This window comes from Dendrobates tinctorius, unplaced genomic scaffold (assembly GCF_039654945.1).
Source record: "Dendrobates tinctorius isolate UK_male_01 unplaced genomic scaffold, ASM3965494v1 ptg000028l, whole genome shotgun sequence".
In the NCBI taxonomy this organism is placed as follows: Eukaryota; Metazoa; Chordata; class Amphibia; order Anura; family Dendrobatidae; genus Dendrobates; species Dendrobates tinctorius.
The window spans coordinates 61,654,786-61,680,283 of record NW_027361696.1 but is presented as its reverse complement, the minus strand read 5'-3'; the positions used below and the strand labels follow the sequence as shown (position 1 = coordinate 61,680,283).

Here is a 25,498-nt window from a genome sequence, read left to right as displayed (position 1 = left end):
AACAATGTTGGGGGGGATCTCACCCTAATGGACCCTACAATTCAAACAAGTAACTACTGTATGTCATGCAATAGTTTTTTAGTTTTTTGTTTTTTTTGTGCTATTATTATATTTATCTTTTAACCACTTGCTGTTTGGTTTCCTCACCGGTTACAGTCAATTGCTGGGAGTTCGGGCTGTGGGACAATCTGTAATCAGTGTATGGCTCTTAGAATTTTTTTTTCTTTGCTGCAAATTATGTCTGCAGAGATAGATCCCCCATCCTTTTATAAAATCAGCATTGGGGATGTCAGGTGAATTGCAGTTTTAATTAACTCTTGATTGCACTTATTAAGCCACCTGCTGATACAATGTTGCACTGACCGTCTGCAAGCGTCTGAGAGCAACAGCATAGCCGGGAGATTATCGGTGTAGTCTGAAATCTCTAGAGATTATAGTTGGCATAGTAAATCATTATTGTATGTGCAAACGAGCTTCCGGTATCTGGTTCGCCTCTGCCCGAGAGATGGCTCGTAGCATAAAATGTGTGGAAAAATAGTATTTCATGTGCTAATCCCAAAATTTTGCATTAGAACATTAATATAGAGTTTGTCTGTTTCAGAGTTCCATGGATGACAAACACAGCGTGATCACTGCTGGCAGAAGTTATTTGGGGGCTGACTATCATATTTGCAATTGGGTTTCTTTAAGATTTTTGTTTTTGCAAACCTTTTGTTTTTAGGCACATTCAACTTTGATGTTGTCTGTGGTCATAAATCAGCTGTGAGGAGCTCAGAAAAAAGAGATAAAAGATCTACAAACTGTACCATTGGATCGTCAGAACGAGCTCACTGAAATATACTCCGTTAACTCTTTCCACAGGCAACAATAGACAGTGCAACACAGAGGCCACAGAAGGCAAGCACTGTAAAATGTTTAATGAAACTCAGTTATAAAAAGGATTTTTAGGCCAAAATAGATGCATTTCATTTAAAAAAAAATCCTTCGAAGGTGGAAAACCTCTTTGAATCAATATTCCGCAGAAGGAGTTTAGGAGCTTATTTCCCACTCTCTATACATTCAGCTAGATGAAAAATCTGATAGCTGCAGGGAAGCATAAGTTTGTCATTTAATTCTATGTCTATGCAGGGGATTTGGAGCTCAGAATCAGAAAAAAAAAGTTTGAACTCCTGTAAAGATGTATGTTGAACTCTAAGTAGATACTTTTTAGTAGAGAAGTTGGTGTTTAATACAGTACATTGATACTTTTAGTGTAGGTACTGATCTTACTTAACCCCATCTCAACCACTGCCTTACATTTATATGTAAAAGCCTATATGGAGCAGGCACAGGGGTTGAGCCTGCATCATACCCATTGGAAATCATTCTTATTTCACCCCTTTTGGATTTTTTTTACCCATTTTTGATACATTTTGTAGTAGAATGAGTGGCATATTTGAAAACCTACACTTTGAACCTTAAAAATAAAAAAAAAACATGCCCTCATGTGGTTATGTAGACTTAAAAAGTATAGCTCTTGAAAGACAGGGAGGAAAAAATTGAATGAATGCTCAGTATATTTATTTCAGATGCTATTTTCTTATTGTCTGGGTAAAATTTCATCCATCTCAAATACAGAGGTGAAAAAAAAATCTATCTAAATATTTTTTATTATATATATATTAAAATTATTTTTATGCTCCTAGTGTTGAGAGATGGTATTACGAGATGTCCGGGGACTATGAAGAGGATGTTTGCACCATCACAGTGCGGTTGATGAAAGAACTTTGCTATAAGAATGAACTAGATGAAAAATGTCTGGAATTTTATGACATCCAACGAAACAATGGTGTGCCGCGCTATACAGATTCAGGTAATTTGTATGCATTTTTTTCTTTAATTCTCACTTGATTCAAATGTATTATAATTATTACTGTGTGTTATGTTTCTGCTAAAGCTAATATTGGGACATGGTCCAAAGTAATCTATATTTTTTTTTTGTTTATTTTTCAGTTTACTTACTTATTTTTTCTGTTTACTTTTTTAAAGTATTTCTTGTTTTTATTTCATTTTGTTTTTACCTAAATAAGATATATTTTGGCCTAAAAATATTTTTTTTAAAATTTACATTGTTAAAAATGTTGCCCTTTTGCCTGCAGAATGAGATAGCTGAGTGAACTCGTAACTGTTCCATCTGTCTTTTTCTGAGCTCCTCTACGCTGATTCCTGACCACAGACTGCATCAAGCTTAAGGTGAAATTTTGATTTGGTCAGGAATCAGCGCAGAAGAGCTAAAAAAAAAAAAAAGAAAGTTGGATGGAAGAGTTAAAACGTGTCAGAACGAGCTCACTGATGGATTCTCAGTTACTTCGTTCTGCAGGCAGCAATGTGCAAAGAAACAAAGAGCAAACGCTGCAACATTATTGACAAAATCTAATTGAAAAAAATATTTTTAGACCAAAATGTATGTATTCAGGTAAAAAAAAAATTCCTCAAATATGCCCATATCCTTTAAGATTTCTCTGTGTTGTACAGTATGACTGCGAGTAAGTTTTAGAAAAGTATTTCTTCTCTAAAACATGTGATCATCACTAATCAACCAATCATGTATCGGCAGCTGAAATATAAACAGTGATGTGGAATAGCTTCTTAAAGGGGTTGACCACTTTTTTTTTCTCCACCTCCGAGAAAAACTGATCCCACTTTGACCAAAATCTGATCAGAATAATGTGACCGATTTTCTCAGAAGCGGAGATATTGGTGGTGTGATCCTACTGTCACGATTCCAGGAGTGGAAATTTTTTTTTCTTGTGGTCGGAAAAAATTACAAACGGATGAACCACCCCCTCAAGCAGATATCGCCACTCCTCTAGAGCCAACTTAATGGCCAACAGTTCCTTATCACCAAGTAATTGCGCTCGGCTGTAGAGAACGCTTTGGAGAAAAACCCGCAAGTTACTGGACGGCGACTTCTGAGACAGCACCGCCCCAGCTCCAGTAGAGGAAGCATTCACCTTGAGGACGAATGGCCTGCATGCTTCAGGGCGGTGGAACACCGGAGCGGTTTGCAAATGCCTGTTTCAAGGACAGAAAGGCGTCCTTAGCCTCTGTAGACCAAACGTTGGGGTTGGCTCCTTTGCGAATGAGTGCCGAGATTGGCATGGTCATTGAGGAAAAAATGAGGTATTAACTGTCGGTAATAGTTTGCAAAATCGAGGAATCGTTGAAAGGCCCTAACTCCAAGAGGCAGCGTCCAGTTGAGGATGGCGAACACTTTCTCAGGATCCATCCTTAACCCCGCGTCAGAGATGATGTATCCCAAAAAGGGTAAAGACCTCTGCTCGAAAATACATTTTTCAAATATGGCATAGAAACGGTTCTCCCTCAGACGTAGCAACACTTGTCAAACATTCCGTCTATGGGTCGATAGATCCGGAGAGAAGACGAGAATGTCATCCAAATATACAACACAGGAGTATAAGAGGTCACAAAAAATATCATTGACAAACTCCTGGAAAACTGCGGGAGCATCGCAGAGGCCAAAGGGCATGACCAAATACTCGTAATGTCCATCCCGTGTATTGAACGCGGTCTTTCACTCATCCCTGGACCGGATACTGAACAGATTATAGGTTCCACAAAGATCGAGTTTAGTGAAGATCCGTGCTCCCCTCAAACGATCAAAGAGCTCCAGGATCAGCGGCAACGGATACTTGTTCTTCACTGTGATGTAATTCAGACCGCTGTAGTCAATACAGGGACGAAGAGAGCCGTCTTTCTTTTTGACGAAAAAGAATCCGGCCCGGCGGGAGAAGAGGATTTCTGAATAAAGCCCCTGTCCAAATTCTCCTGGACATAGTCTGACATAGCCTGGGTCTCAGTTGGAGAAAGCAGGTAAGTTCTACCCCTTGGAGGGATGGCAACAGGAATAAACTCAATCGGGCAGTCATACGGTCGATGTGGAGGAAGGCTTTCTGCCTCCTTCTTGCTGAAGACATCCGCGAAGGACCAGTATGTGGCTGGTAACCCCGTGGGAGTGGTAACCGGATGTGACATACCCATACATCTGTCGAACTGACAGTAGACACTTCTCCTGGTAGCACAGGCCCCAATGAAGTATGTCCCCCGAGCGCCAATCAAGAGTCGGCTCATTTGCCCTTAACCATGGGAGTCCAAGAAGAAGAGCATGGGACAAATTAGAGAAAACATAAAAAGCTATCTTCTCCCGATGCAGAATGCCCACTTGTAACCCCACCTCTTGGGTAACCTTCGTGACAGTCTCTGGTAAAGGCCTGCCATCCACTGAAGAAATCAATAGAGGATTCTCCAAGGTCCTGACAGGTATCCGGTACTTCTCGACCTCTTCTTGCCTAATGAAGTTACCTGCCACGCCTGAATCCACATCTCTCCGTAGAGTAGCGTTTGGAACCTAAGGAAAGTAGAACTGACAAAGTTAGAGGTGGAGAGGAATCACTTACACTTAGTGAGGCCTCCCTTACCCGTCCTAGGTGGAGCAGTTTCCCCGACGCTCAGGACAAGAACGAAGCAAGTGTGAAGCATCACCGCAATAGAAACAGAGACCATGTGCGCGTCTTTCCTTGCATCGTTGCTCCGCCAATTTAAGCCAATCTACTTGCATCAGTTCCTGAGCAGAGGAGGGCGAAGACACCACGGATCACAGACCAAGTGACCTAGGTTCAGAAGAAAATTGGCAACCAGATCTCTCTCGAGTGACCTCACGAGAACTCTCCTGGAACCGTAGGTCGATACGTGTGGCGAGAGAAATTAAATCCTCCAGCGAATCTGGAGTATCTCATCCTGCGAGCTCATCCTTAATTCGACTCGACAGTCCCCGCGAAAAGGCTCCTACTAGTGCTTTGTTATTCCAGCCTAGCTCAGAAGCCAACGTGCAAAAGCGTATGGCATATTGACCTACAGTGAGGGAGCCTTGACGGAGGTTAAATAGAGACTCAGTGGTAGAGGCCAAATGACCCGGCACGTTGAACACTCTACGAAAGGTCTCCAAAAATATTGACAACTGTGACACCACAGGATCGTCACGTTCCCACAACGGATTTACCGATGCCAAAGCCTCCCCCTCGAGGTGAGAGGCAACAAACACCACCTTAGCCCGATCGGTGGGATATTGCTGCAATAGTAGTTCAAAATAGAGGTGGCATTGGTTCAAAAATCCGCTGCAACGTTTGGGATCACCACTGTACCTGGGCGGCTTTACCAAGCGAGGCGGGGGTTGGGGTACAGATGCCGAATCACGGGTTCCAGCCAGAGCCAAGGCTGTGGATGCAGACTGGAGACTATTCAGCCTACCATCCACAGAGGCCATGTAACTGAATATACGGGACTGTGTGACCCATTGTAACGCAAGTTTCTGTTGAAGGCCAGCAAGGTGCGAGGCGTTAAACGGGTCAGAGGACTGCAAAGACGTCAGGCAAGAATCCATGGACTTCATGAAGGACATGATACAATTCTGATTTTCGTGCAGAAATGCTAACTCCTTTTGAGCCGGAAGGGAGGTACCAGCGGGATCCATGGCTATACTGTCACGATTCCTGGAGTGGACCCACTGGATCACGGAACCAACCGTCCCTGGGCGAGCTGAGCAGGTGGAGCGTTTGAGGTAGGCCCAGAGGAAAAGTATACCGCAATAGCTGGGGCCGGCTCGTCGGTGACAGAAGACACCAGGAGAGCGTGAGAGACTGGAAAGCTAGAGACTGGGACTGGAAGTAGGAGCAGGAGAACAATATCAGGGAACTCGTGGACACGGGGCAGGAACGAAACTAGGATCTCTGGAAGCAGAATCGGAACAGGGCAGAGCGTTGGCTGGAGGTGTACTAGGTTCAGGAAAGGGCACACACTGGGAAGTGTACCGGGCTGAGGACAGGGCAAAACGCACACTGGGAAGTGTGTCGGGCAGGGTCTGTGGAGAGCGCACACTGGGAAGTGTATCAGGCTGAGGACAGAGCAGAGTGCACACTGGGAAGTGTACTGTGCTGAGGACAGGGCAGAGTGCACACTGGGAAGTGTACTGCTCTGAGGACAGGGCAGAGGGGACCTGAATACAGGGAATATCCGCAACGATACCAACCGGTATCATACAGACAAGCAGACGATACTCAGGCACTTACCCATGGCAGAAGGCAGACTGATATATCCGGTGGTGGTCGCCATGACAGGGCGGAGTTTCCGTGTCACGACCCTCCCACAGTATAACGTGAAGAAGGAGCATGCTGCCGGGACCCCATGCACGCGCATTGGACCCTCCGAGGACCTGGAAGTGCCAGCGAGGCACGGCGCAGACCTAGTCCAGAGATACGGCAGGAGCCCGGGTAAGTATCGTGGGACCGGGTGGCCGTAACACCTACCCTAAGAAAAAAGCAAAATCTTTACTAAATAATTTCATATCCTTTATGTCCCTGACATTTTCATCAAAAATTTAATCTAAAAACTTTATCAAAGCGGCACATGTAAAAGCACCCGAAGGCTGGAATCACACTTGGCATTTTTGGTGCAATTTTAAGATCCAAAGCCTGGACCGGATTAAAAAAAATTTAAATAAAATATAGAATGAAAGGACTGATCCCACTCCCTCTTTCTGGATCAATCATTGTTTGTATTTTTGGAAAAAAAATGCCCAAAAACTGCATATATGATTCCAAGTTTAGGGTAGGTGCACGCAGGCTTGGACTGGCCCACCGAAGAACAGGAGAAACCTCTGGTGGGTCACCATACATTTGATGATTCCAACTTTAGTGTAGGTTCACACAGGCTTGGACTGGCCCATGAGAGAACAAGAGAAACCTCCGATGGGCCACCATGCACGTGATGATTGCAACTTTAGTGTAGGTTCACACAGGCTTGGACTGGCCCACGGGAGAACAGGAGACAGGAGAAACCTCCAGTGGGCCACCATGCATGTGATGATTCCAACTTTATGTGATATTTGAACTGTGGGCCACCAGACCCAGTGTTAATGATGGGCCCTTGGCATCCCAGTCTGGTGCTCAGTGCACACATGTCTTTTCCAAGGGGGTCTGCTCCGAAACCCACCTGGCAAAATGCCCTGAAAAAAAAACTCTTAAAATACTGAACGTGATGCTTTAGGCTACATTCCTACAATGAGTTTTTGGTTAGTTTTTTAATCTAACCAGAGTTTTTTACTCTTACTTCTAAAATTTGAGAAGGGACTGGATGCCTTTCTTGAAAAGTATAATATTACAGGTTATATACACTAGTTTCCTTAATATTGCGTTGATCCAGGGAGATACTTTAGTCTGATTGCTGTATGTGGAGTCGGGAAGGACTTTTTTTCCCCAATGTGAAGCTTACTGTTTGCCACATGGGTTTTTTTTTGCCTTCCTCTGGATCAACATGCTAGGACAAGCTAGAATAGGATATGGGTTGAACTAGATGGACTTAAAGTCTTCCTTCAACCTTAATAACTATATACTATATACTACTTATTTTCGGAAAAAAATTTCACTCAATGGTGTAGAAAAATGGCAACAAAAACTCGCCAAACGTTCATCGAAAAAACGTTGCCTTAAGAAACGTTTCCTGAAACATCTTCCCCTTGAAAAACCCGGTGGGCCATCCTGCCTAAAGAAAAGTCGTGTGCACGTACCCATTGGTCAAAGAGATTTTTCTTCTTAGTCTTTTTTTTAGAAATAGAAGAACTAATATATCGTTCGTAGAAAATACTAAGGTCTCTAAACACGGAATTTTCGAGACCACAAGTCCGCAAAATACTCTCAATTTTGTTATTTTCTCTTGCAATTATTGTAAATTGTGACACTTTGTGGCAATTTAGAGAAAAAGGCTGTTATTTTCCCTGCCGAGACCCATTTTACTGTGAATGTGAGTAAATTACCTCCTGATTTTTTTTTTCATCTTTCCGGCATGTCCCAGGAGCAGTCTCCCGGCCACACATGGAGTAATATGTCAATAGATGACATGTTGACCTAGGCTGTGTCTAATAGTACTGGAGATTTCCCCGACCTGTGATTTCTCCGACAGCTTATTAATAGCAATAATCAGGTTCATTTCGACAATCGCAGTTTCTTGCGCACTGGACCAGGAGTGGAGATGCTGGGAATTCTGATGGCCTTGGCATTTAAGGAGGTTAAGCGCTGAAGGAAAGATAAAACTGTCAGGATGAAGTAAAAAATGGAACATTTTCTATAATTATGAATAATCATGCAAAACATTTTTTTTTTCTTTTGTTAAGCCATGAACATAAAGTAGACGGGAATCTGTTTGTCAATCAGAGAAGATAATGTGGCTTTAAAAGCTTTAGGCTGTAAGATACAAGTAAATACTTTCCTCCCATTCAGAGCCGAATTCAGAATTCTGCTACTTGCAATGACAGTACTGTGATGACCGATGTCAATATCAAGTTGTCAAGAGTAAACTGTCCATAGCACAGCAATTTATGGGACCCAAAGAGAGATGGATCACAGCCTTGATTGGTTCTATCCCTTTTGCTATTGGTTGGTGATAATCTGTGCAGGACTCCTCCTCCGAGGAACTGTAAATCTATTGATAGGGTTCAACCCAAGAGGAATGAAAAGAGAGCAAAGGAGAAACAAACACCATCCGTTTCATTCCTAGGAAGCAAAACTCAGCACCTGGGATTGAGCAGGATGTGGATTTAAAAGGAATCTGTCAGCAAGTTTTTGCTATGTAATATGAGACTAGCATAACATAGGGGCCGTGTCTCTGATTCCAGGATTGTGTCAATTACTTGGCTGTGTTTTACTGCTTTAATGCAATCAGTGTTTTATCACTACAGGACTAGTTGTCTCGTGTCTCCTGGTCCAACCACGCCCCCAACACTTATTGGCAGTTTTTTGTCAATATACCGTGTACAGAGAAAGTAGCCAATCAGTGTCGTGGGTGGAGTTATACAAGGCTCATCATTCCGAGCTCTGCAGCGGAGAAAACTGTGATTGTATCACAACTGCTGCACCCAGTAAACTATGTGATATATCGCTGGAATCGGGGTCTCTGCCCCTACACCATGCTGCTATCAGATTACATAGCAAAAACCTGCTGACAAATTCCCTTTAAAGTTTCTGAAATGTCACTATGACATGTCAGAAGTTTATTTTAGCATGATATGTACCCTTCAAGGATCCTTATTTATTTGCTAGAGCAAACAGCATCTCCAAAAATAATCGAGTATGCTTAAGGATTTTTACAGGAACTTCAAAAGCTGTCTCCTTCATTCCCTTGTGTTGGGTCTGCAGAGAAATTGAGCACTTGCTGCTAGACAAACACTACAGTTGACAGATTGTCTCAGTGGGGTCAACAGCAACATACCATCCTGGAATTATTGAGGGCACTTATTAACAAAATGGACTTGAGTAAAGCAAACAACCCATTTTAAAGGGATCTGTCACGAGATTTCACAAACGAAAATGCATATTTAATGAAAACGTTATCTTAGACCAGTTGAGACTGATGTGCTTATTTTGAAAATCCAAATAACATTGATTGTGTAAAACCTGACATTTAATGTGAGTCCACTTAAAAAGTGAGTGAGCGCATGAGTTCAGACGTATTTAGTCTCTAATCAACCAGCCTGACTGATCGGTGCAGCTTCTATTGTTCAGTGTGAGATCTCAGCAGCAGCAGGGAGGAGGAACGGGAGACTGAGCAGTTGTCAGTCATGCCAGGTGGGCAGAAATTCAGAAGCTGCAGGAAGGAGGGTCACTGAGGAGCTGTGAAAAACCGGATGGGCAGAGATTGCTTCCAACTCTCAGTTTTGCCCTTGAGATCTGCAGTCGAACTTAAAACAATTGGCGTTATCAGTAGGAGACCATTTCCAAACCAAATAACCTTAACTCACCGACTGTTACGGGCTGGCGGAACGCACCAAATAATAAAGAAGGTATAAGGTGCTTTCGCAGCCCGGGGTCCATCGTGCAGAGATGGTAACTGCTGCTCGGTAATGGCAAACGTTATATGGCGGTACAATAGAGAAACACACGGGGTTAACCCCACCTAGTGTGTACAGAGGCGGACTCTGTTACCTCACAGAGCCGCCCGACCGCCAAACACAAATGCCGCAGCCTGTTTATGCTCACAGAGTTCGGCAATGTGAGCACTGGTGTATAGACACAGGACTCTACCCCTGAGACACTGGGATAGAGTCCCTCTAGTCACACTGGTGCCATCAGCTAGGATTTGGATTTCTGGATCATGGAGTGAATTACCTATACGATGGACTACTTGCTAGAGATGGGGTGCACCTTACGAAGACTGGAAAACATGTATTTGGAAGTCGCCTTGATACAGTTGTAAGGAGAGCTTTAAACTAGAACAACATGGGAAGGGAAGCAAAAGACCAGAAAAAGCCATACACCTGACAAATGCTATTGAGAACTCTGCTATTAGAAGTGGAAAGGAAGAACAAAGACAAAGAATCTAATTAATAAAAATATTGGAGAAACAGAAACCAATCACAAACTAAAATGTTTCTATACTAATGCACAAAGCATGGGCAACAAACAAGGAGAATTGGAACTACTAACGCAGGAAAAGAAAGATGATGTCATTGGAATCACTGAAACTTGGTGGGACAATACACATGATTGGAATACAAGACTAGAAGGATACAACTTATTTGCAAGAAACAGACTTGATAAACGAGGAGGAGGTGTTGCATTGTATGTTAGAAACGCGTATATCTGCACAGAGATTGAAGCTTGAGAGACTGGGAGTTCTGTGGAAACTGTTTGGGTAAGAATACAAGGACAGAACAATGGAAAGGACACCATTGTAGGCATTTACTACAGGCCGCCTGTGCAAGCTGAAGATATGGATGAACTCTTTATGCATCAAATGGCCGAGTTCTCCAAAAAATATGACATAGTTGTCTGGATAGTTGAAATCTCCCATGACATTTTTTGGGAATCTCTCTCAGGCAACAGTAATAGGTCAAGGAAATTCTTATCCTCTCTTGCTGACAACTTTATCTTCCAAAAGATAGGGGAGAAAACAAGGGGAACTGCTACCTTGGATCTAATCCTTATAAACAGGGAGGAATTGGTTGAGGAGGTAAAAGTGGCTGGGACCCTAGGAGGTAGCGACCATGCTATTTTAGAATTTTGGATAACTAGAGGAGGAAGACCTGTGAAGACTCAGACGTCAAGGTTAGATTGCAGAAAGGCAGATTTTAAGGGAAATCAGAAAGAGAATTGGAGGGATTCAATGGCTGGATATCCTAAAGGACAAAATGTCCAGGAAGGATGGGAAATCTTGAAAAATGAAAATCTCAAAGCACAATTGTTAACAATTCCGAAAAGAGGGAAGAATAGGAAGCATTTAAGGAAACCAGGAAGGATGAACACAAAACTTAAGCACATGCTAAAAAAGAAAGAAATGTTTATAAAATGGAAAGAGGGAGGCATATCTAAAGAAGAATATAATGCCGTCTGCAGAACTTGCTGGGCATGGTAATACAGGATGTTGAGAAGGCTGAACTTTTAAATTCCTATTTTGCATCTGTTTTCTCTCAGAAAGGAAATGTATCATCAACTGTTCTTCACTGTCCTATTAAGAGAATAGAAGAATCCAGGATATCTATAGACAGAAAGATAGTGAGGAAACACTTAGCTAAACTAAATGAATTCAAGTCTCCAGGTCCAGATGAATTACACCCCAGAGTACTGAAGGAGATAGCAGAAGAAATTTTTTAACCCCTCTCCATAATCTTTTAAAATTCTTGGAGAACAGGAGAAGTCCCAGAAGACTGAAGAAGAGCAAATGTTGTTCCTATCTTCAAAAAGGGGAAGAAGGTGGACCTAAGCAACTATAGGCCGGTGAGTCTGACATCTGTACCAGGAAAGATCTTTCAACAAATTAAACAACATGTATGTAAGTACCTGGATAAGAATGAAGTGATTAAACTGAGTCAGCATGGGTTTGTAACTAATAAGTCATGTCAGACTAACTTAATTTCCTTCTATGACAGAATCACTGATTGGGTGGATCAGGGAAATGCTGTAAATATAGTATATCTTGACTTCAGCAAAGCATTTGACAAAGTATCTCACACCATCCTTATTGAAAAAATGACTAAGTATGGAATGGACAAGGCAACTGTTTGGTGGATTCATAACTGGCTTAGTGATCGGACCCAAAGAGTAGTCTTAAATGGCTGCACATCCAGAATGTCTCAAGTGGGGTACCACAGGGCTTTGTCCTAGGCCCTGTATTGTTCAACATCTTTATCAACGATTTAGATGAAGGAATTGAGGGTAAACTGATTAAATTTGCTGATGACAGAAAGCTAGGAGGGATAGCTAATACTAGAGAAGAGAGAGAGAGGATTCAAAAAGATATAAATAAATTGGAGCAGCGGGCAGCAACTAACAGAATGGTTTTTAACAGGGAAAAATGCAAAGTACTACATCTGGGCAATAAAAATGAAAAAAGCATATACAGAATGGGAGGAATAGGGCTAAGCCCAACAGCTCATGTGAAAAGACTTGGGTATACTAATAGATCACAGACTGAATATGAGTCAACAGTGTGATGCAGCAGCAAAAAAGGCAAATGGAATTCTAGGATGTATTAACAGAAGCATACAGTCTAGATCACGGGAAGTCATTATTGCCCTCTACTCCTCTTTGGTCAGACCTCATCTGGAATACTGTGTCCAGTTTTGGGTGCCGCATTTTAAAAAAGACATCAACAAACTGGAGCAAGTTCAGAAAAGAGCGACCAGAATGGTGACCGGTCTGCAAACCCTGTCTTATGTGGAAAGGTTGCAGGATTTGGGAATGTTTAGCTTGCAAAAGAGAAGACTGAGAGGAGACTTAATAGCTGTCTACAAATATCTCAAGGGCTGCCACATTGTAGAAGGATCATCTTTATTCTCATTTGCACAAGGAAAGACTAGAAGCAATGGGATGAAACTGGATGGGAGGAGACACAGATTAGATATTAGAAAAAACTTTTTGACAGTGAGAGTGATCAATGAGTGGTACAGGCTGCCACGAGAGGTGGTGAGTTCTCCTTCAATAGAAGTCTTCAGAGTCTGGACAGACATCTGTCTGGGATGATTTAGCGAATCCTGCTTTGAGCAGGGGATTGGACTAGATGGCCCAGGAGGTCCCTTCCAACTATACGATTCTATGATTCTTAGTGCTCGGCACCGCAACTGCGATGCCTGAACAGACACCTATAGGATGCTGTGCCCTGTTAGAAGTCACGGGGTGCAGCTGAACGTTGCTTACCGCATAGCGCAGCTCTGGCGGATGCCACTAACCAGCCTAAACTCAGGCCTGGAACGCGCATACGACACGCACGAATGCTGCATTACTTGCGGTAGCGTGGTGCCTTAGGTAGATTGGTGCACACAGGCGCTATCATGTGTGAGGAGCTAGGCAGTGTCACAACTCGGCGCTGACTCTGAACTCTAACCCTAATAACATGCGTATCAAAGGGAAGGAGTTTCATAATGAGACATTCAGCGGTTCACAAGCATCCATCATCACACACATCTCTACCAAATACAGTGTATAATAGCGTGTGGCCGAGCAGCCATGCAAACCTTTTATAGGAGCGTCCTTCCAGGACCTTCCTGATGGTCCAGTCCGAGCTGGAGAAGGACCTGAGCATGTGACCTCTGATCTCCAATGAGAGATTGTCCCATAGGCATGCTCAGTAGACTGAAAAGAGGACTTAGTCCCTTGAGTAGCTTGCTGCTGACAGCATGCGTTGCTATAGCTGGACCAGAGGTGGCAGCAGCAACCAAACCCACAGTGCTAGACTGAGCAAGACTCCGGAAACGACGTCTTTGCTGAGCAGCCTCCTCTGTGGCTGGCGAGGAATAGGAGACCGCAGAAGGCAAGGGTCGGGATCTCCTGTGCAGAGGCAGGAACCTGACACCTAACACTGACTTTCCAGATCCTATGATGTAGAATTGGTAACATGGACATTCCTAAATAATAGATAAACAAAACACATTTTAGCTCTTGTATTTCAGCTTTAGGCTATGTGCCCACGTTGCGTGTTAAAACGCACACTGAAAACCGGACTCCTTCCCAGAAATCGCACGATTTTTCTCAAGCAGTTTCCAAGCGATTTTAAGCATCGCTTGGAAAGTGATTGACAGGTTGGTCACACTCGTCAAACATAGTGTTTGACAAGTGTGACCAGGTTTTTACTATTGAGGCCGCCTATGCGGCATCAATAGTAAAAGATAAAATGTTAAAAATGATAAAAAAATAAAAAATCGGGTTATATTTACCTTCCGACGTCCCGCGCAGCCATCCCGGGCCTCAGCGTTCCCAGTAATGCCTTGCGAGACCTGTGATAACGTTGGTCTCGCGTTGCTATAGCGATCTCGCGAGACCGCTAGAGTCACGCGAGACTACGTCATCACAGGACCTTGCCGCAAGGCATTACTGGGAACGCTGAGGCCGGGAATGCAGCGTGGGACGCCGGAAGGTAAATATACCCCGATTTTTTATTTTTTATTCTTTTTTTTACAGGGGTATGGTGCCCAGGGCCTGGAGGACAGTCTCCTCTCCTCCACACCGTGGGTACCAACCGCACATGAGACGCTTAACTTTGTGCATGGTGGGCATAGCCACATGCGGGAAGTAAGCGATTCTCATGCATTCCTATGGGTGTGGAATCGCGGCAATTCTTTGAATGATGATGAATGATCATGAATGATCATGCTGCGATTTTTTTCCGCAATGCGATTCCGCCGCGGAAAGAAGCGCAGCATTAGCACAGCATGTGCGAAATGCCATAGGAATGCATGGGGGGGCGTTCTTTACACGATTTTTAAACATTTTCGTGCCGAAAATCGCAGCAAAAACGCTTAAAAATCGCATCGTGGGCACACAGCCTTAAAATCCAAAGCAATCATTATTTACCATGAACACGCTAACAACACTTTATTGGTAAGCAGCACTTTGTAAATATTTGATTTATGCGTAACATAACCTGTACGTTTGCAAGCAACCTTTGTAATAAACATACCATGTTGCATAAGCAGCTCCTGCTCAGATAAATGTGTCGCCGTGGCTACAGACTACAAACACACTTGTGATGTCTGATTCAGTATGGTGTGCTACTCTCTTCCAAATGTTCGTTCCACTTCTATTTGTAGGTTAGCAAAGACAGGGGACAGATAGAAGAAAGTAATCCATGACTTAAAGGGGTTGTTCGGTCCAAATTGATAAGTCTACAGTCACTCTGTGTGACTGCAGACATTCATTTCCCTAGTGCAAGCCGGGTCCTGAGGGTATGTATGAGTTATACATACTCCCGGCCAGAGGACGCAGCCTCGCACTTCATACATTTGTATGGAGCGAGGTCAAGCCCTCTAGTCGTACACGACCACTGGCCATTCTCATCACTAGATTAGAGTATGGAGAGTGAGGTCACGCCCACTGGCTGGGAGTATGGATAACTCATTCATACCCTCTGTTCCCGGGTTACAAACCAGCAAATCCCCACAGCACACAGTGTAGCGGCGGCAAGTGGGGTTCATATTTATGGGGTTGTCACCTTTGATTGTCAGATGACATCAAGCCAATGGATTACTAATGGAGAGGCGTCTGTAATACACCTATCCATTACTAATCCTATGGTTGTATGGTAAATAAACACAGCCAGAATAAAGTCCTTTATTAGAAATAAAACAAAACACTTTTCCTTTTTTATTTAAAAATAACAAACGCAGTTATACCCACCTAACGCCTATTCCACAGAAGCCCACATATCCTGTAAAAAAAAAAAAAAAAAGTTAAAAAAAAAAAAAACAACAATATCCCTCACCTGTTGGTCGTTCTTCCCCACGCCGTAATTTATGTCTTGGGATAAATAGTTTTCAACCTGGACAGGGCCAAGATGCAACCATCCAGACTGAGAACCACTGGTGGCAGCATCAGTGACCGGCGGTGACATCATCGAGGTTACTGCCAGTCACTGAGGTGGCTTCCCAGTCAGGCTGAACTGTGGTGACCTCAGCATCATGAGAAAAAAAATACTGAGTTCACCGCAAATCACCGCGAGGATTGACCTAGACTAAAACTCCTTCAAAAATTCAAGAATTAATACAGCATAAAAGGGGCAGCAGTGTCTCCGAACTAATGCACTGTCAGGATGCAGCAAACCCATGTAGTAAAGATGGCGGCAACACAGGTGCAAAATAGAGATAAGACAACCACTCACAACATACCTGTCATGTCCTCACTAAATGAACCAGGATTCATGTAGCTTAACAAGCAGCTAAACTGTTAAAGCTATACCAGGGTCCAATAAGGGAGACTGTAGATGAATCTGTGCTTTATTGAACGTAGGGTATATAGATTTGGTGAAACTACAAACAGAAACAGATACATAGAATCAGTACTGGGTTCATGGAAATACACAATATACATAGCATACACAATCTGCACTACCAGCTGAGCGGGAGGAGGTAACTAAGCTGGCTAATATGAGACAGAAATCATATACAGGGAGCATGCTTACATACCACCGATGCTGACACAAGGGGAGCAGAGGAATGAGATGTTCCAAAAATGCAGGCTTGATAGAAAATGGAGGACTGGAGAGAAAAATGGGGCTGGAATAGACCATGATGCTTTGCAAATTTACCCAGAATACACTGTGGATTGGAGGGAAAATATAGAAGCGAAAATGAAAGTAAATAGAATAACACTGCAGTTATGACTTTGGTCAGTAGATGGAGCCAAAGATACAGAAAACATTAAACTATATAGAAACCTGGACATTCTATACATACAGCAATCACATTGTATGTTATCAAAATAGTCAAATAGACAGTCAAAGGTTGTGAGTTATGTCGGAGACAGAACAACACCAATTCATGGAGGGGTGATTGCTTAGTATTAAATTGCACAAAAGAAGCTTGTAGAGGGTGCTGGACACACACAGATAATGCACAGTATATGGCTTACAGCCTATTAGTGGCACCCATATTATTAGATAACCTATTTTGCTGCCATCTTTACTACATGAGTTTGATGCATCCTGAGACTTGGGCAGGTGAACAATGCTGACCCTTTTTTGCTGTATTAACCCTAACTAAGGTAAGGGTATGTTAAGTATTTGCAGCAGAAAATGCTGTGAGTGCTGGCAAGAAAAATGCGAGATAAGATACTTGTGTTTTTGTTTCTCTTTTTCCCGCCATTCATTTGAATGGGTGAAAAAACGCTGCAAAACAGCTGAAAGAATTCATGTGCTGCAGATATGAACCTGCTTCAAATGTGCAAGGAAAAACAAACTACTTAGAAAATCTAATTCACTTTGCTGCTAATAGAAAACACTGCTTTTCTTGCAGCAGATACTGAAAAACAAAATGGCAAAAATGCAATTTTTAAACATGCCTTTAAAGTTAGGGTTAGGAATTGGTTTAGGGTTGGGGATTTATACATTAAAAAAAAGCAAAAAATCGATCACTTTTTATGAAAATTTTGCTACTTTACCAAAATCATCAATATTTAATACTTTTAGTTTCAATACTGGACTGATAGATTGGTTCACATGTTTGGGGGGTGCCTTGCCCCAAAGGTTTACTATTAATGATGAATGAACGAGGTGTTATCTGAGCATGCTAACCGAGTGTCTTTGGAGTATTCGAAAAATATGTTTGAGTACCCGCAGCTCCATGACTCGTGGCTGTTTGACAGCTGCAACACATGCAGGCATTTCCTGTCTGTTAGGCAATCCCTGCATGTGTTGCACCTGTCGAACAGCCGCTAGACATGCAGCCGCAGGGAACTCAAACATACTTTTTGAACATGCCGAAGACATGCGGTTAGGACCCGAGCATGCTCAGATAACACCTTATCCCAGCATGTTCGCACATCACTAGTTCTAATGGTTCACAGGTTTGGGGGGTGCAAAATACTTGCCTTGCCCCGAAGGTTTTGTTGACTGTATGTATGCTCCTTTAATAACATTTTCTTGGTCCTTGACAGAGTTGTTGGCAACATTTGGCTAGCACAGACTTGTGACCTCTCAATTCCTTTCGACAAACACCTGCCGCTCCTCTGTGTGTTCACGTTGCGCTCTCAAAGTGATGACATTTGCACAGAGATTGTAGTTGCAGAATCTGGCAGAAAGCTTAGACATGCGGCCCAAGAAGAGAAATCAATAGAGCGTGCATGTAACCTGTTTGTTACAAATAGAGTGGAGAAAAGTCACTGTCTAAAGACACTGAATTATTTACCAGATACAAAGGCAAGAAGCGGCGGTCGGGGCTATGCCAGAGGAAGGTGAGCTGCACCAGTAATGGCCGCAATACAAGTGATTGGAGGCAGCTCAGATCTCACGTTCACTGCATGCAATCATCTGGGATTTGCAGATCCGTCAGTAAGGCCGCGCCGGTAATTCATTAAAGATGGCAGGAGGATGGATTTTGCAAAACCAATAAAGTGTAAGTTCAGTCTTGGCGCCTCTTTAAGGACACGTTCACATGTACAGAATATATCACTGCAGGACAAATCCGCAGAAGCAAAATCAGTCCTAAAAAGTTCATGTATCATTGAGTAACTGTTGCTGATTTTCAGAAGACTATGTTCACATGCAGCTTTTTTTTCTGCAGACCAAACCTGCTTTCTTGGCAGGAAAAATACTGCATTCATAAAACCTGTTTTTCACAGCGTTTTTGAAGCTACATTCCCATGATGGGTTTGGTGAGTTTTTTTTACTATGTATTTTTGAAAAAGTGCAAGTAAGTTATTGGACTTAATGGGTTCAGAAAATCTGCAACATCAAACGCGCGTCGTGGGAACATAGCCTAAGGCTGGAGTCACACTAACCTGCGCAAAATACGGTCCGTAGTTTACTTGCGTAATATGGATGAATGACCACTAAATAGTGCTCCGTAGGTCATCCGTAAGCAGGGTGAGGTCGCGTATTTTGCGCATGTGTGCATCCGTATGTAATCCGTGTGGCATCCGTATGCAATCCGTATTGCGAGATTTTCTCGCAGCCTTGCAAAATGGACTTTTAACGGTTTTCAGGCCTGCAAACAATTTAAATCATTAGCCTGCACCCTATTTAGACACTCAGAAACAGGTGGATGCCTACATTCTGTACATTTGGCACCTTGCTTTCACGAGGTGTGTTGGTGTTCTTTGTGCAGCATGGCAGAGGGTCTGAGATTCAATACAACTGAGCAGGTTCTCTTTACCTGGCTTTTGTCACGGCGCTTTGGGCAACCATATCCTGTGATAGTGGATCCGCGGAGGAGGAGACGCATGTGGGTCCATCCACTTTTGATGCAACGACTCACCAGAGGGCATTTTCACCGCCTCTATTCTTCTCTGCGGCAGCATCCGGAGAAATTTTACCAATACTGTCGCGTGAGCATTGCCAAATTTGATCGACTCTTGGAGACAGTGCGCCCTGTGATAACCTTTCAGGACACAAGGATGCGCAAAGCCATATCTGCAGAGGAGCGACTTCTACTCACAATACGGTATGTACTACACAACCACATTCTCTATATTCCTAATGTGTGTGCTAAATTATGTTTTTTGCCCTTCTTGGACAAAGTTGAATGCCATCATCTTACTCCAAATATGAAGCACCTGACACAGCAGAATGTTACATCTAATATGTCCTGCATATCACTTAGTCATTGTGCAACCAAACATGTGTGTGTTCTTCTCTATCATTTCCTAACAAGTTTGGTCGGCATGTAACTGATTTTTTTTTACTTTAGCCATTCTAAACTTTACTATTTCTGTTGTTCTACAGCTTCCTGTCCACTGGCCTGTCTTATGCCTCCCTCCACCATGAGTTTCTCATAGGAAAATCCACCATTTCAGGCATAGTGAGGTCTACATGTGCACAAATCTGGACAAGACTCCATCAAGTGGTCATGCCCGAGCCCAGGATGGAAGACTGGTTAAGGATTTCAAGGGACTTTGAGGAGGACTGCCAGTTTCCAAATTGTATTGGGGCCCTGGATGGCAAACATATCAGGGTGCGTAAGCCGCCGAACTCAGGCTCCCAATTCTTCAATTATAAACAATACTTTTCTGTTGTATTGTTGGCTCTGGTAGACCCTCAATACAAGTTTATAATTGTTGACATTGGGGCCTATGGAAGGACGGGAGACTCTAGAGTCTTCAATACTTCCATAATGGCTCGGCGGCTACGCACCAACCAGTTGGATCTACCCCCACCACGCCAGCTACCAGGCTCCCCCGAACAATCAGTCCCTTATGTCCTTGTGGCAGATGAGGCCTTTCAGTTATCGCGCAATGTCATGAGGCCATATCCCCGGCGCAACCTTGACCACAGGCGCAGAATTTGTAACTTGCGCCTATCACGTGCTAGGCGACTGGTGGAGTGTTCCTTTGGGATTCTTTCTGCCAAATGGCGGGTACTCCAGTCTGCCATTCAGTTGAGTGAGCAAAATGTGAATGAAGTTGTGAAAGCCTGTGTTCTGCATAACTTCACCAGGATACATGATTGCTCCTTCTCTGATGGTGTTGTGCGTAGGCCGGACAATGTGCGCAGGGTGAGCCAACCTATCATCCCTCAACATAGACCGCTCTCTGGCCTCAAAGTGCGTGATATTTTCACTAATTACTTTATCTCACCTGAGGGGGCAACTTCTTGGCAAGAGCTTGCTGTGTCTATGTTATAATTTGTTGCTTTAAGTGTGTCAAATTATATATTACTCAAGCCTTTATGATTCTATGAGTGTTTCAGTGCATTGGTTGGTGTATGTTAGTATGTTGTGAGGGATTGTGAAAAATCACACAGAGACGTTAAGTAGAGTAGACAAATATTTAGTTTTGTCCTTTTTTTTTTTTTTCGCTTAAAGGCAAACATAATTTTGCCATAACACAAATTTGGCAATGGCCAAAATGACCCTTTGTGCCTTCTTTAACTTGTAAAGTGAACATAACAGAACAAAACAGCCACAAACATTAGGCCAAAAAAACATTGCTGCATCACTACATTAACCTAGATTTGCCAACAAAAGGTGAGCTCCATCACTAAAATAAAGGCAACAAGATAACACTCACATTTCCACATAATGTTAGCCAAACATAGAAAGATTCCACCATGACAGGCAAGGCTACCTCACAGCTTTCACACAGATATTACCTGTCTGTACACCAGACAATATTTAAGCTTGCTATACCGGAAAGGATGAAAATACAAAACTCACTTGTTAATACATAGAGAAAGCGGGTTATTCTGAATGCTTGTCGCCTAGAAATTTTGTCCTAGACATTGCAAACAAAAAAGGTGACTACTTAACTAAGGCGAGCACGCCTTTCCTATGCGTTTGCAAGTGAGTAGTGTATTTTCATCCTTTCAGTTTACAGCATAGTGCATTTAAAGATTCTCTTTTCTACACACATGTAATATCTGTCTGAAAGGCGTGAGGTAGCGTTGCCTGTCATGATGGATTGTTTCATATGTTTGGAAAACATTATTTAAAAATGTGAATGTTACATTATGTTCCAAATGTTGGTGAAGGAGAACACCTGTTTTTAAATTTAGATTAGGAGCACCAGTTACATATGACTGGACATCTCCAACCATCAGAATCATAAATCCTCATATGTTGGGGAAGGGGAACATGGATCAACAGCCTGTGGGTGCTGCTGGACATTGTGGCCAACATCGCCCTGTGTGGGGCCATACTGGTGCCCATGATGCTGGAATTGTCCAGCCTCCTGGGACTGTTGGGGATACTGGCCAGAGTACTGATGATGGTGATGGGCTTCTTGTTGGCTCTGGTAGGCCCGTGGCTCATACCCACCAAGATAGCCAGATCGTCCCCAACCAGGTTGGGACCAGCCTCCAACACTGGGTGGGTACAAGTGGCCATATTGGTGGGGTTGGCTTGAGGAAGACATTTGGTGCTGCGGTATAGACGGTTGGGTAGGGGGAGGAAGGGGTTGAGGTGTTGGCCCACGTATTAGGGGCTGTTCAGACCCTGCTTGAGCAAGCATCTGTGTAGATGGTCTCATGCGCATTAAATTTCGTGGTGAGAGCTGCCACCTCTCCAGAAATTCAAAACCTCATATGGGGTATTGGGGGGGGTGCTTGCATCAAGCAGGATCTGAATACATCCCCTAATACGGAGCCTGACCTCACGGGTAAGGGCACGGAGATAAAGGGTGAGGCTACGTGCATAGGCCTCCTCACCATCATCTGTTGTTACTCTGGGCAAATAATTTAGGACCCCTGTGTCCACATTGGTCCTACTCTCTTGAAGAGTGACCTGGCACCTTCTTCTTGTTCGCCGTGATACTACAGCAGCCTGTGGGGAGGACCTGATCTGGGCAGTTGGGCTGCTGCTCAAGTTGCCCGGCTCTTCCAGGATGGGCGAGGTGGCAGCAGCAGACCGTCCTGGTGGTGTGGTGTGTAGGGCAGCCATTGTGTGATCTTGTGATCCCTCATCTTCAGCCATCCTTCTTGTAGGGGGAGAAGATGGGCCAGCCACCTCATCCCCTACAGGATCTATAATGGGCTCTGCCTCTGAGGCTGTTCCTCGATCCGTAAGGTTGGATTGAGTTCTGTTATGAAATAGAACAGAGGCAAAAATACATCAATATTTTTGTCCCTGTAAAGTATTTGTGTAATGTATTTGTGTAATGTGGTGTGAGCTATGTACTTACGGTCTCAGATCCAGAATTGGGGCGAGGAAGTTCAGCCGGTCATAGTAGATATATTTTCTCTTGACATGCCCAGCATCCCCACTCCTGGACCGCTGCTGGCGTTCCCGGCGGAACTGGTCCCTGATGCTGCGCCAGCGTTTCATCACATCTTCCACTGCAATGTGACAGGAAAGATTGTCAAAATCACATATTTGAGAGGTAACATTTTCTAACAGCAGTCTAGGCATGGGGCCTTCTGGGGTGTGCTTTCTACCCATGGTAATTGTATGCACTAAAAGGTTGAAACAAGCGCGCAATAGGGTCTTATCCGGGTAAAATGTACAATTACTAAAGGTATTATACTCACCTTCTCAAAGAGAAAGTTAAGCCTGTATAGGATGTCAGCTTGCTGCACGTCCAACGGTCCTCAGCGGAACCGCACCACAGTTAATACGGAATACCTTGTGTTGTTATGGAATTTGTCTGGCAGCGCACTTAAAGTCCAAGAATTTATTCCGTTCTACCCATGGTGGCATATGTAATTGGGCCGATACACAGGGTCTCATTAGCTACACTTAATAATTTTATTGGCTAGGAGGATGAGGAGCTTGTGGCCTAACCCCTAATTATGGCTGTGTGAAGCCACGTGTCACATCCTAATGTAACGGCCTCATGAGGCTAATAAAATTACATGCCCAGGAAGGGGGGTTCTGATTGTAGAATCATTTTTAAGCGTGCGCTAAGGTTAATGATGTTTTTATGGTTGCACTTACGAATTTTATGCTGCTCATCACGTGGTCTGTCCCCAAAGTCATGGTACATCTGGCGACAGATGCGCCTCCATGACGCCTCCTTTCTTGTCCGGTTTGCATAATTAGCATCGCGTGGGTCCCATATTTCGGGACGCTCCTGCACCAGCACAATGAGCATCTCAACGTTAATATATGTGGACACCATGCTGCTGCTATACTCCGTGGAGGCGTACTTCCTGGATGTCTGGAGTGGTTTTTGAGCTCATTTGCATGTCTAGGCTTCCTGATGATGGATTGGCCCATTTCCTGTCACCATCCAAAAGACCTGCGTATTGCTCGCAGGTCACACGTGTGTTCCGTGTGTAATCCGTATTTTTTGCGCACCCATTGACTTGCATTGGTGTACTACGGGCGTAGTACGCTGATAATCGCAGCATGCTGCGATTGGCACGGAGCGTAGGATACGGAAGAGAAAAATACGCCTGGTGCGAGTGACCCCATTGAAAATCATTTGTCCGTGTGTAATGCGTGTTTTTTGCACCTCTCACGCGCCCGTATTCCTCGCCAGTGTGACTCCGGCCTAACACTAACTTTATTGAACATGCAATCAGAACCCAAAAAACGTGGAAAACACTGAAAAATGGGTGTTTTGAACTCAGCATTTTTCCTGCCAAAAGAGCAGGTTTTGTCTGCAGAAAAAAAAGCAATGTTTTTGTTAATTTCATTGTAGATTTTCAGCATCCTTTATAAGGCTATGTTCACACGCAGCAGTCTTTGCTACATATTTTTTTTTCTTCAGTCAAAAGCTGTTCTCTTGGCAGAAAAAAAATGCTGCATTCAAAACACCCATTTTTCAGTGTTTTCCATTTTTGCTGTGCTTTTTTTTGGGCGCGGATAATACGTGTGCTTTGTCTTTTGTACGTGTTTATTAAAGTTAGTTTTATTAACTGAAAACGCTTCAAAAATGCAGATGCAATTTTTTTTTTTTTGCATGATTTTATTTTTCACTTACTCATTGCTTTTTAGGGGTGCAAAAATGCTCGAAGAATCGACATTTAAAAAAACACAGCATTTTTCCGATTCAGTCTGGAAAAAAAAACGCGTGTGCATGAGATTTATTCAATCTCCTAGCTTTTGCTGGAACTGTAAAAAACAGCTTTAATTTGCATTAAAAAACGCAGCAAGAATGCAACATGTGAATACAGCTTAACATTTGACGTAAACGCTGATCAACTTACCCTGTAAATTTTTGCATAAATTTTCCCACAAAGCGTACTCTCGGACTTGCACCAATGTCTACATGAGACCAAAGGGCTCATTGAGACTTCCGATATCTCCACCTACGAGAAAAACTGATCGATTATTCTGATCAGACTTTACTTAGAGTTTTAGTCATGCGTCAATAAAAAAAAAGTTTCTCCACCTTCTCCTAAGGGTCTGCGAAAATAGGACCAAATTTGGATGTCATCCGAGTGCCATCTGATTTTTTTCACAGACCCCTTGACTTGCGTTAACAATTTTGATCTGACCCATTGGACATGTCTCTACAATTTTCCAAAATCATGGACGTGTGAATGGCCCCATAACCATGGATAGCACTCGTACGCGATAATCGGATGTGTGAATGAGGACCAAGAGAAAAAGTAGAATCAATGACTAATTCATTTCTCTTACAAGTAGACATCTGAAAAATGTGTAGGGATTGAAGCAATGTCTGCAACGTTTACCCTTTTAGGGTAAATATTATTGCACCGTGTAGGTAACGAATTTCCAATTTTTGGGCAACCTGGCTTTGCGATGAAGCCCTAGCCAAAGAATATGAGGGACTTTGTCATAAGGATTGGTTTGCTGCTAATTTAGACAGGAGACATGAATGTGACATACTAGGAAGCCTATTCTAACCAAATTAGCGCCCCTGTTAATAATGTACATCTGGTAGATGTTAATACATGTTAGCGGTAATACATCGCGACAGCCTGAATAGATACGTTGCACCCAGGAGCTCAGACGGTCAGATTGTGACGGCGTCCGGAAGATGAAACGAGTTCCATGCTAATTCAGCATTGATCCCACGGTTTTATATCAATAATCTTTTGATTTGTATTGATAATCCTTTTTTAT

The 25,498-nt window shown here is 43.3% G+C and overlaps 1 protein-coding gene across 2 annotated transcripts in view; it reads left to right on the top strand.

Annotated features, from left to right (window-relative positions):
* SYT3 (synaptotagmin 3) overlaps nucleotides 1-25,498 on the top strand; it is a 315,149-nt gene that overhangs the window by 128,581 nt on the left and 161,070 nt on the right. For both annotated transcript variants that reach the window (XM_073570816.1, XM_073570817.1), the window contains one exon: nucleotides 1,686-1,852. In XM_073570816.1, coding sequence (XP_073426917.1) covers nucleotides 1,708-1,852 — 145 coding nt within the window. In that variant the 5' untranslated portion in view covers nucleotides 1,686-1,707. The remainder of the gene's footprint in view (nucleotides 1-1,685; nucleotides 1,853-25,498) is intronic.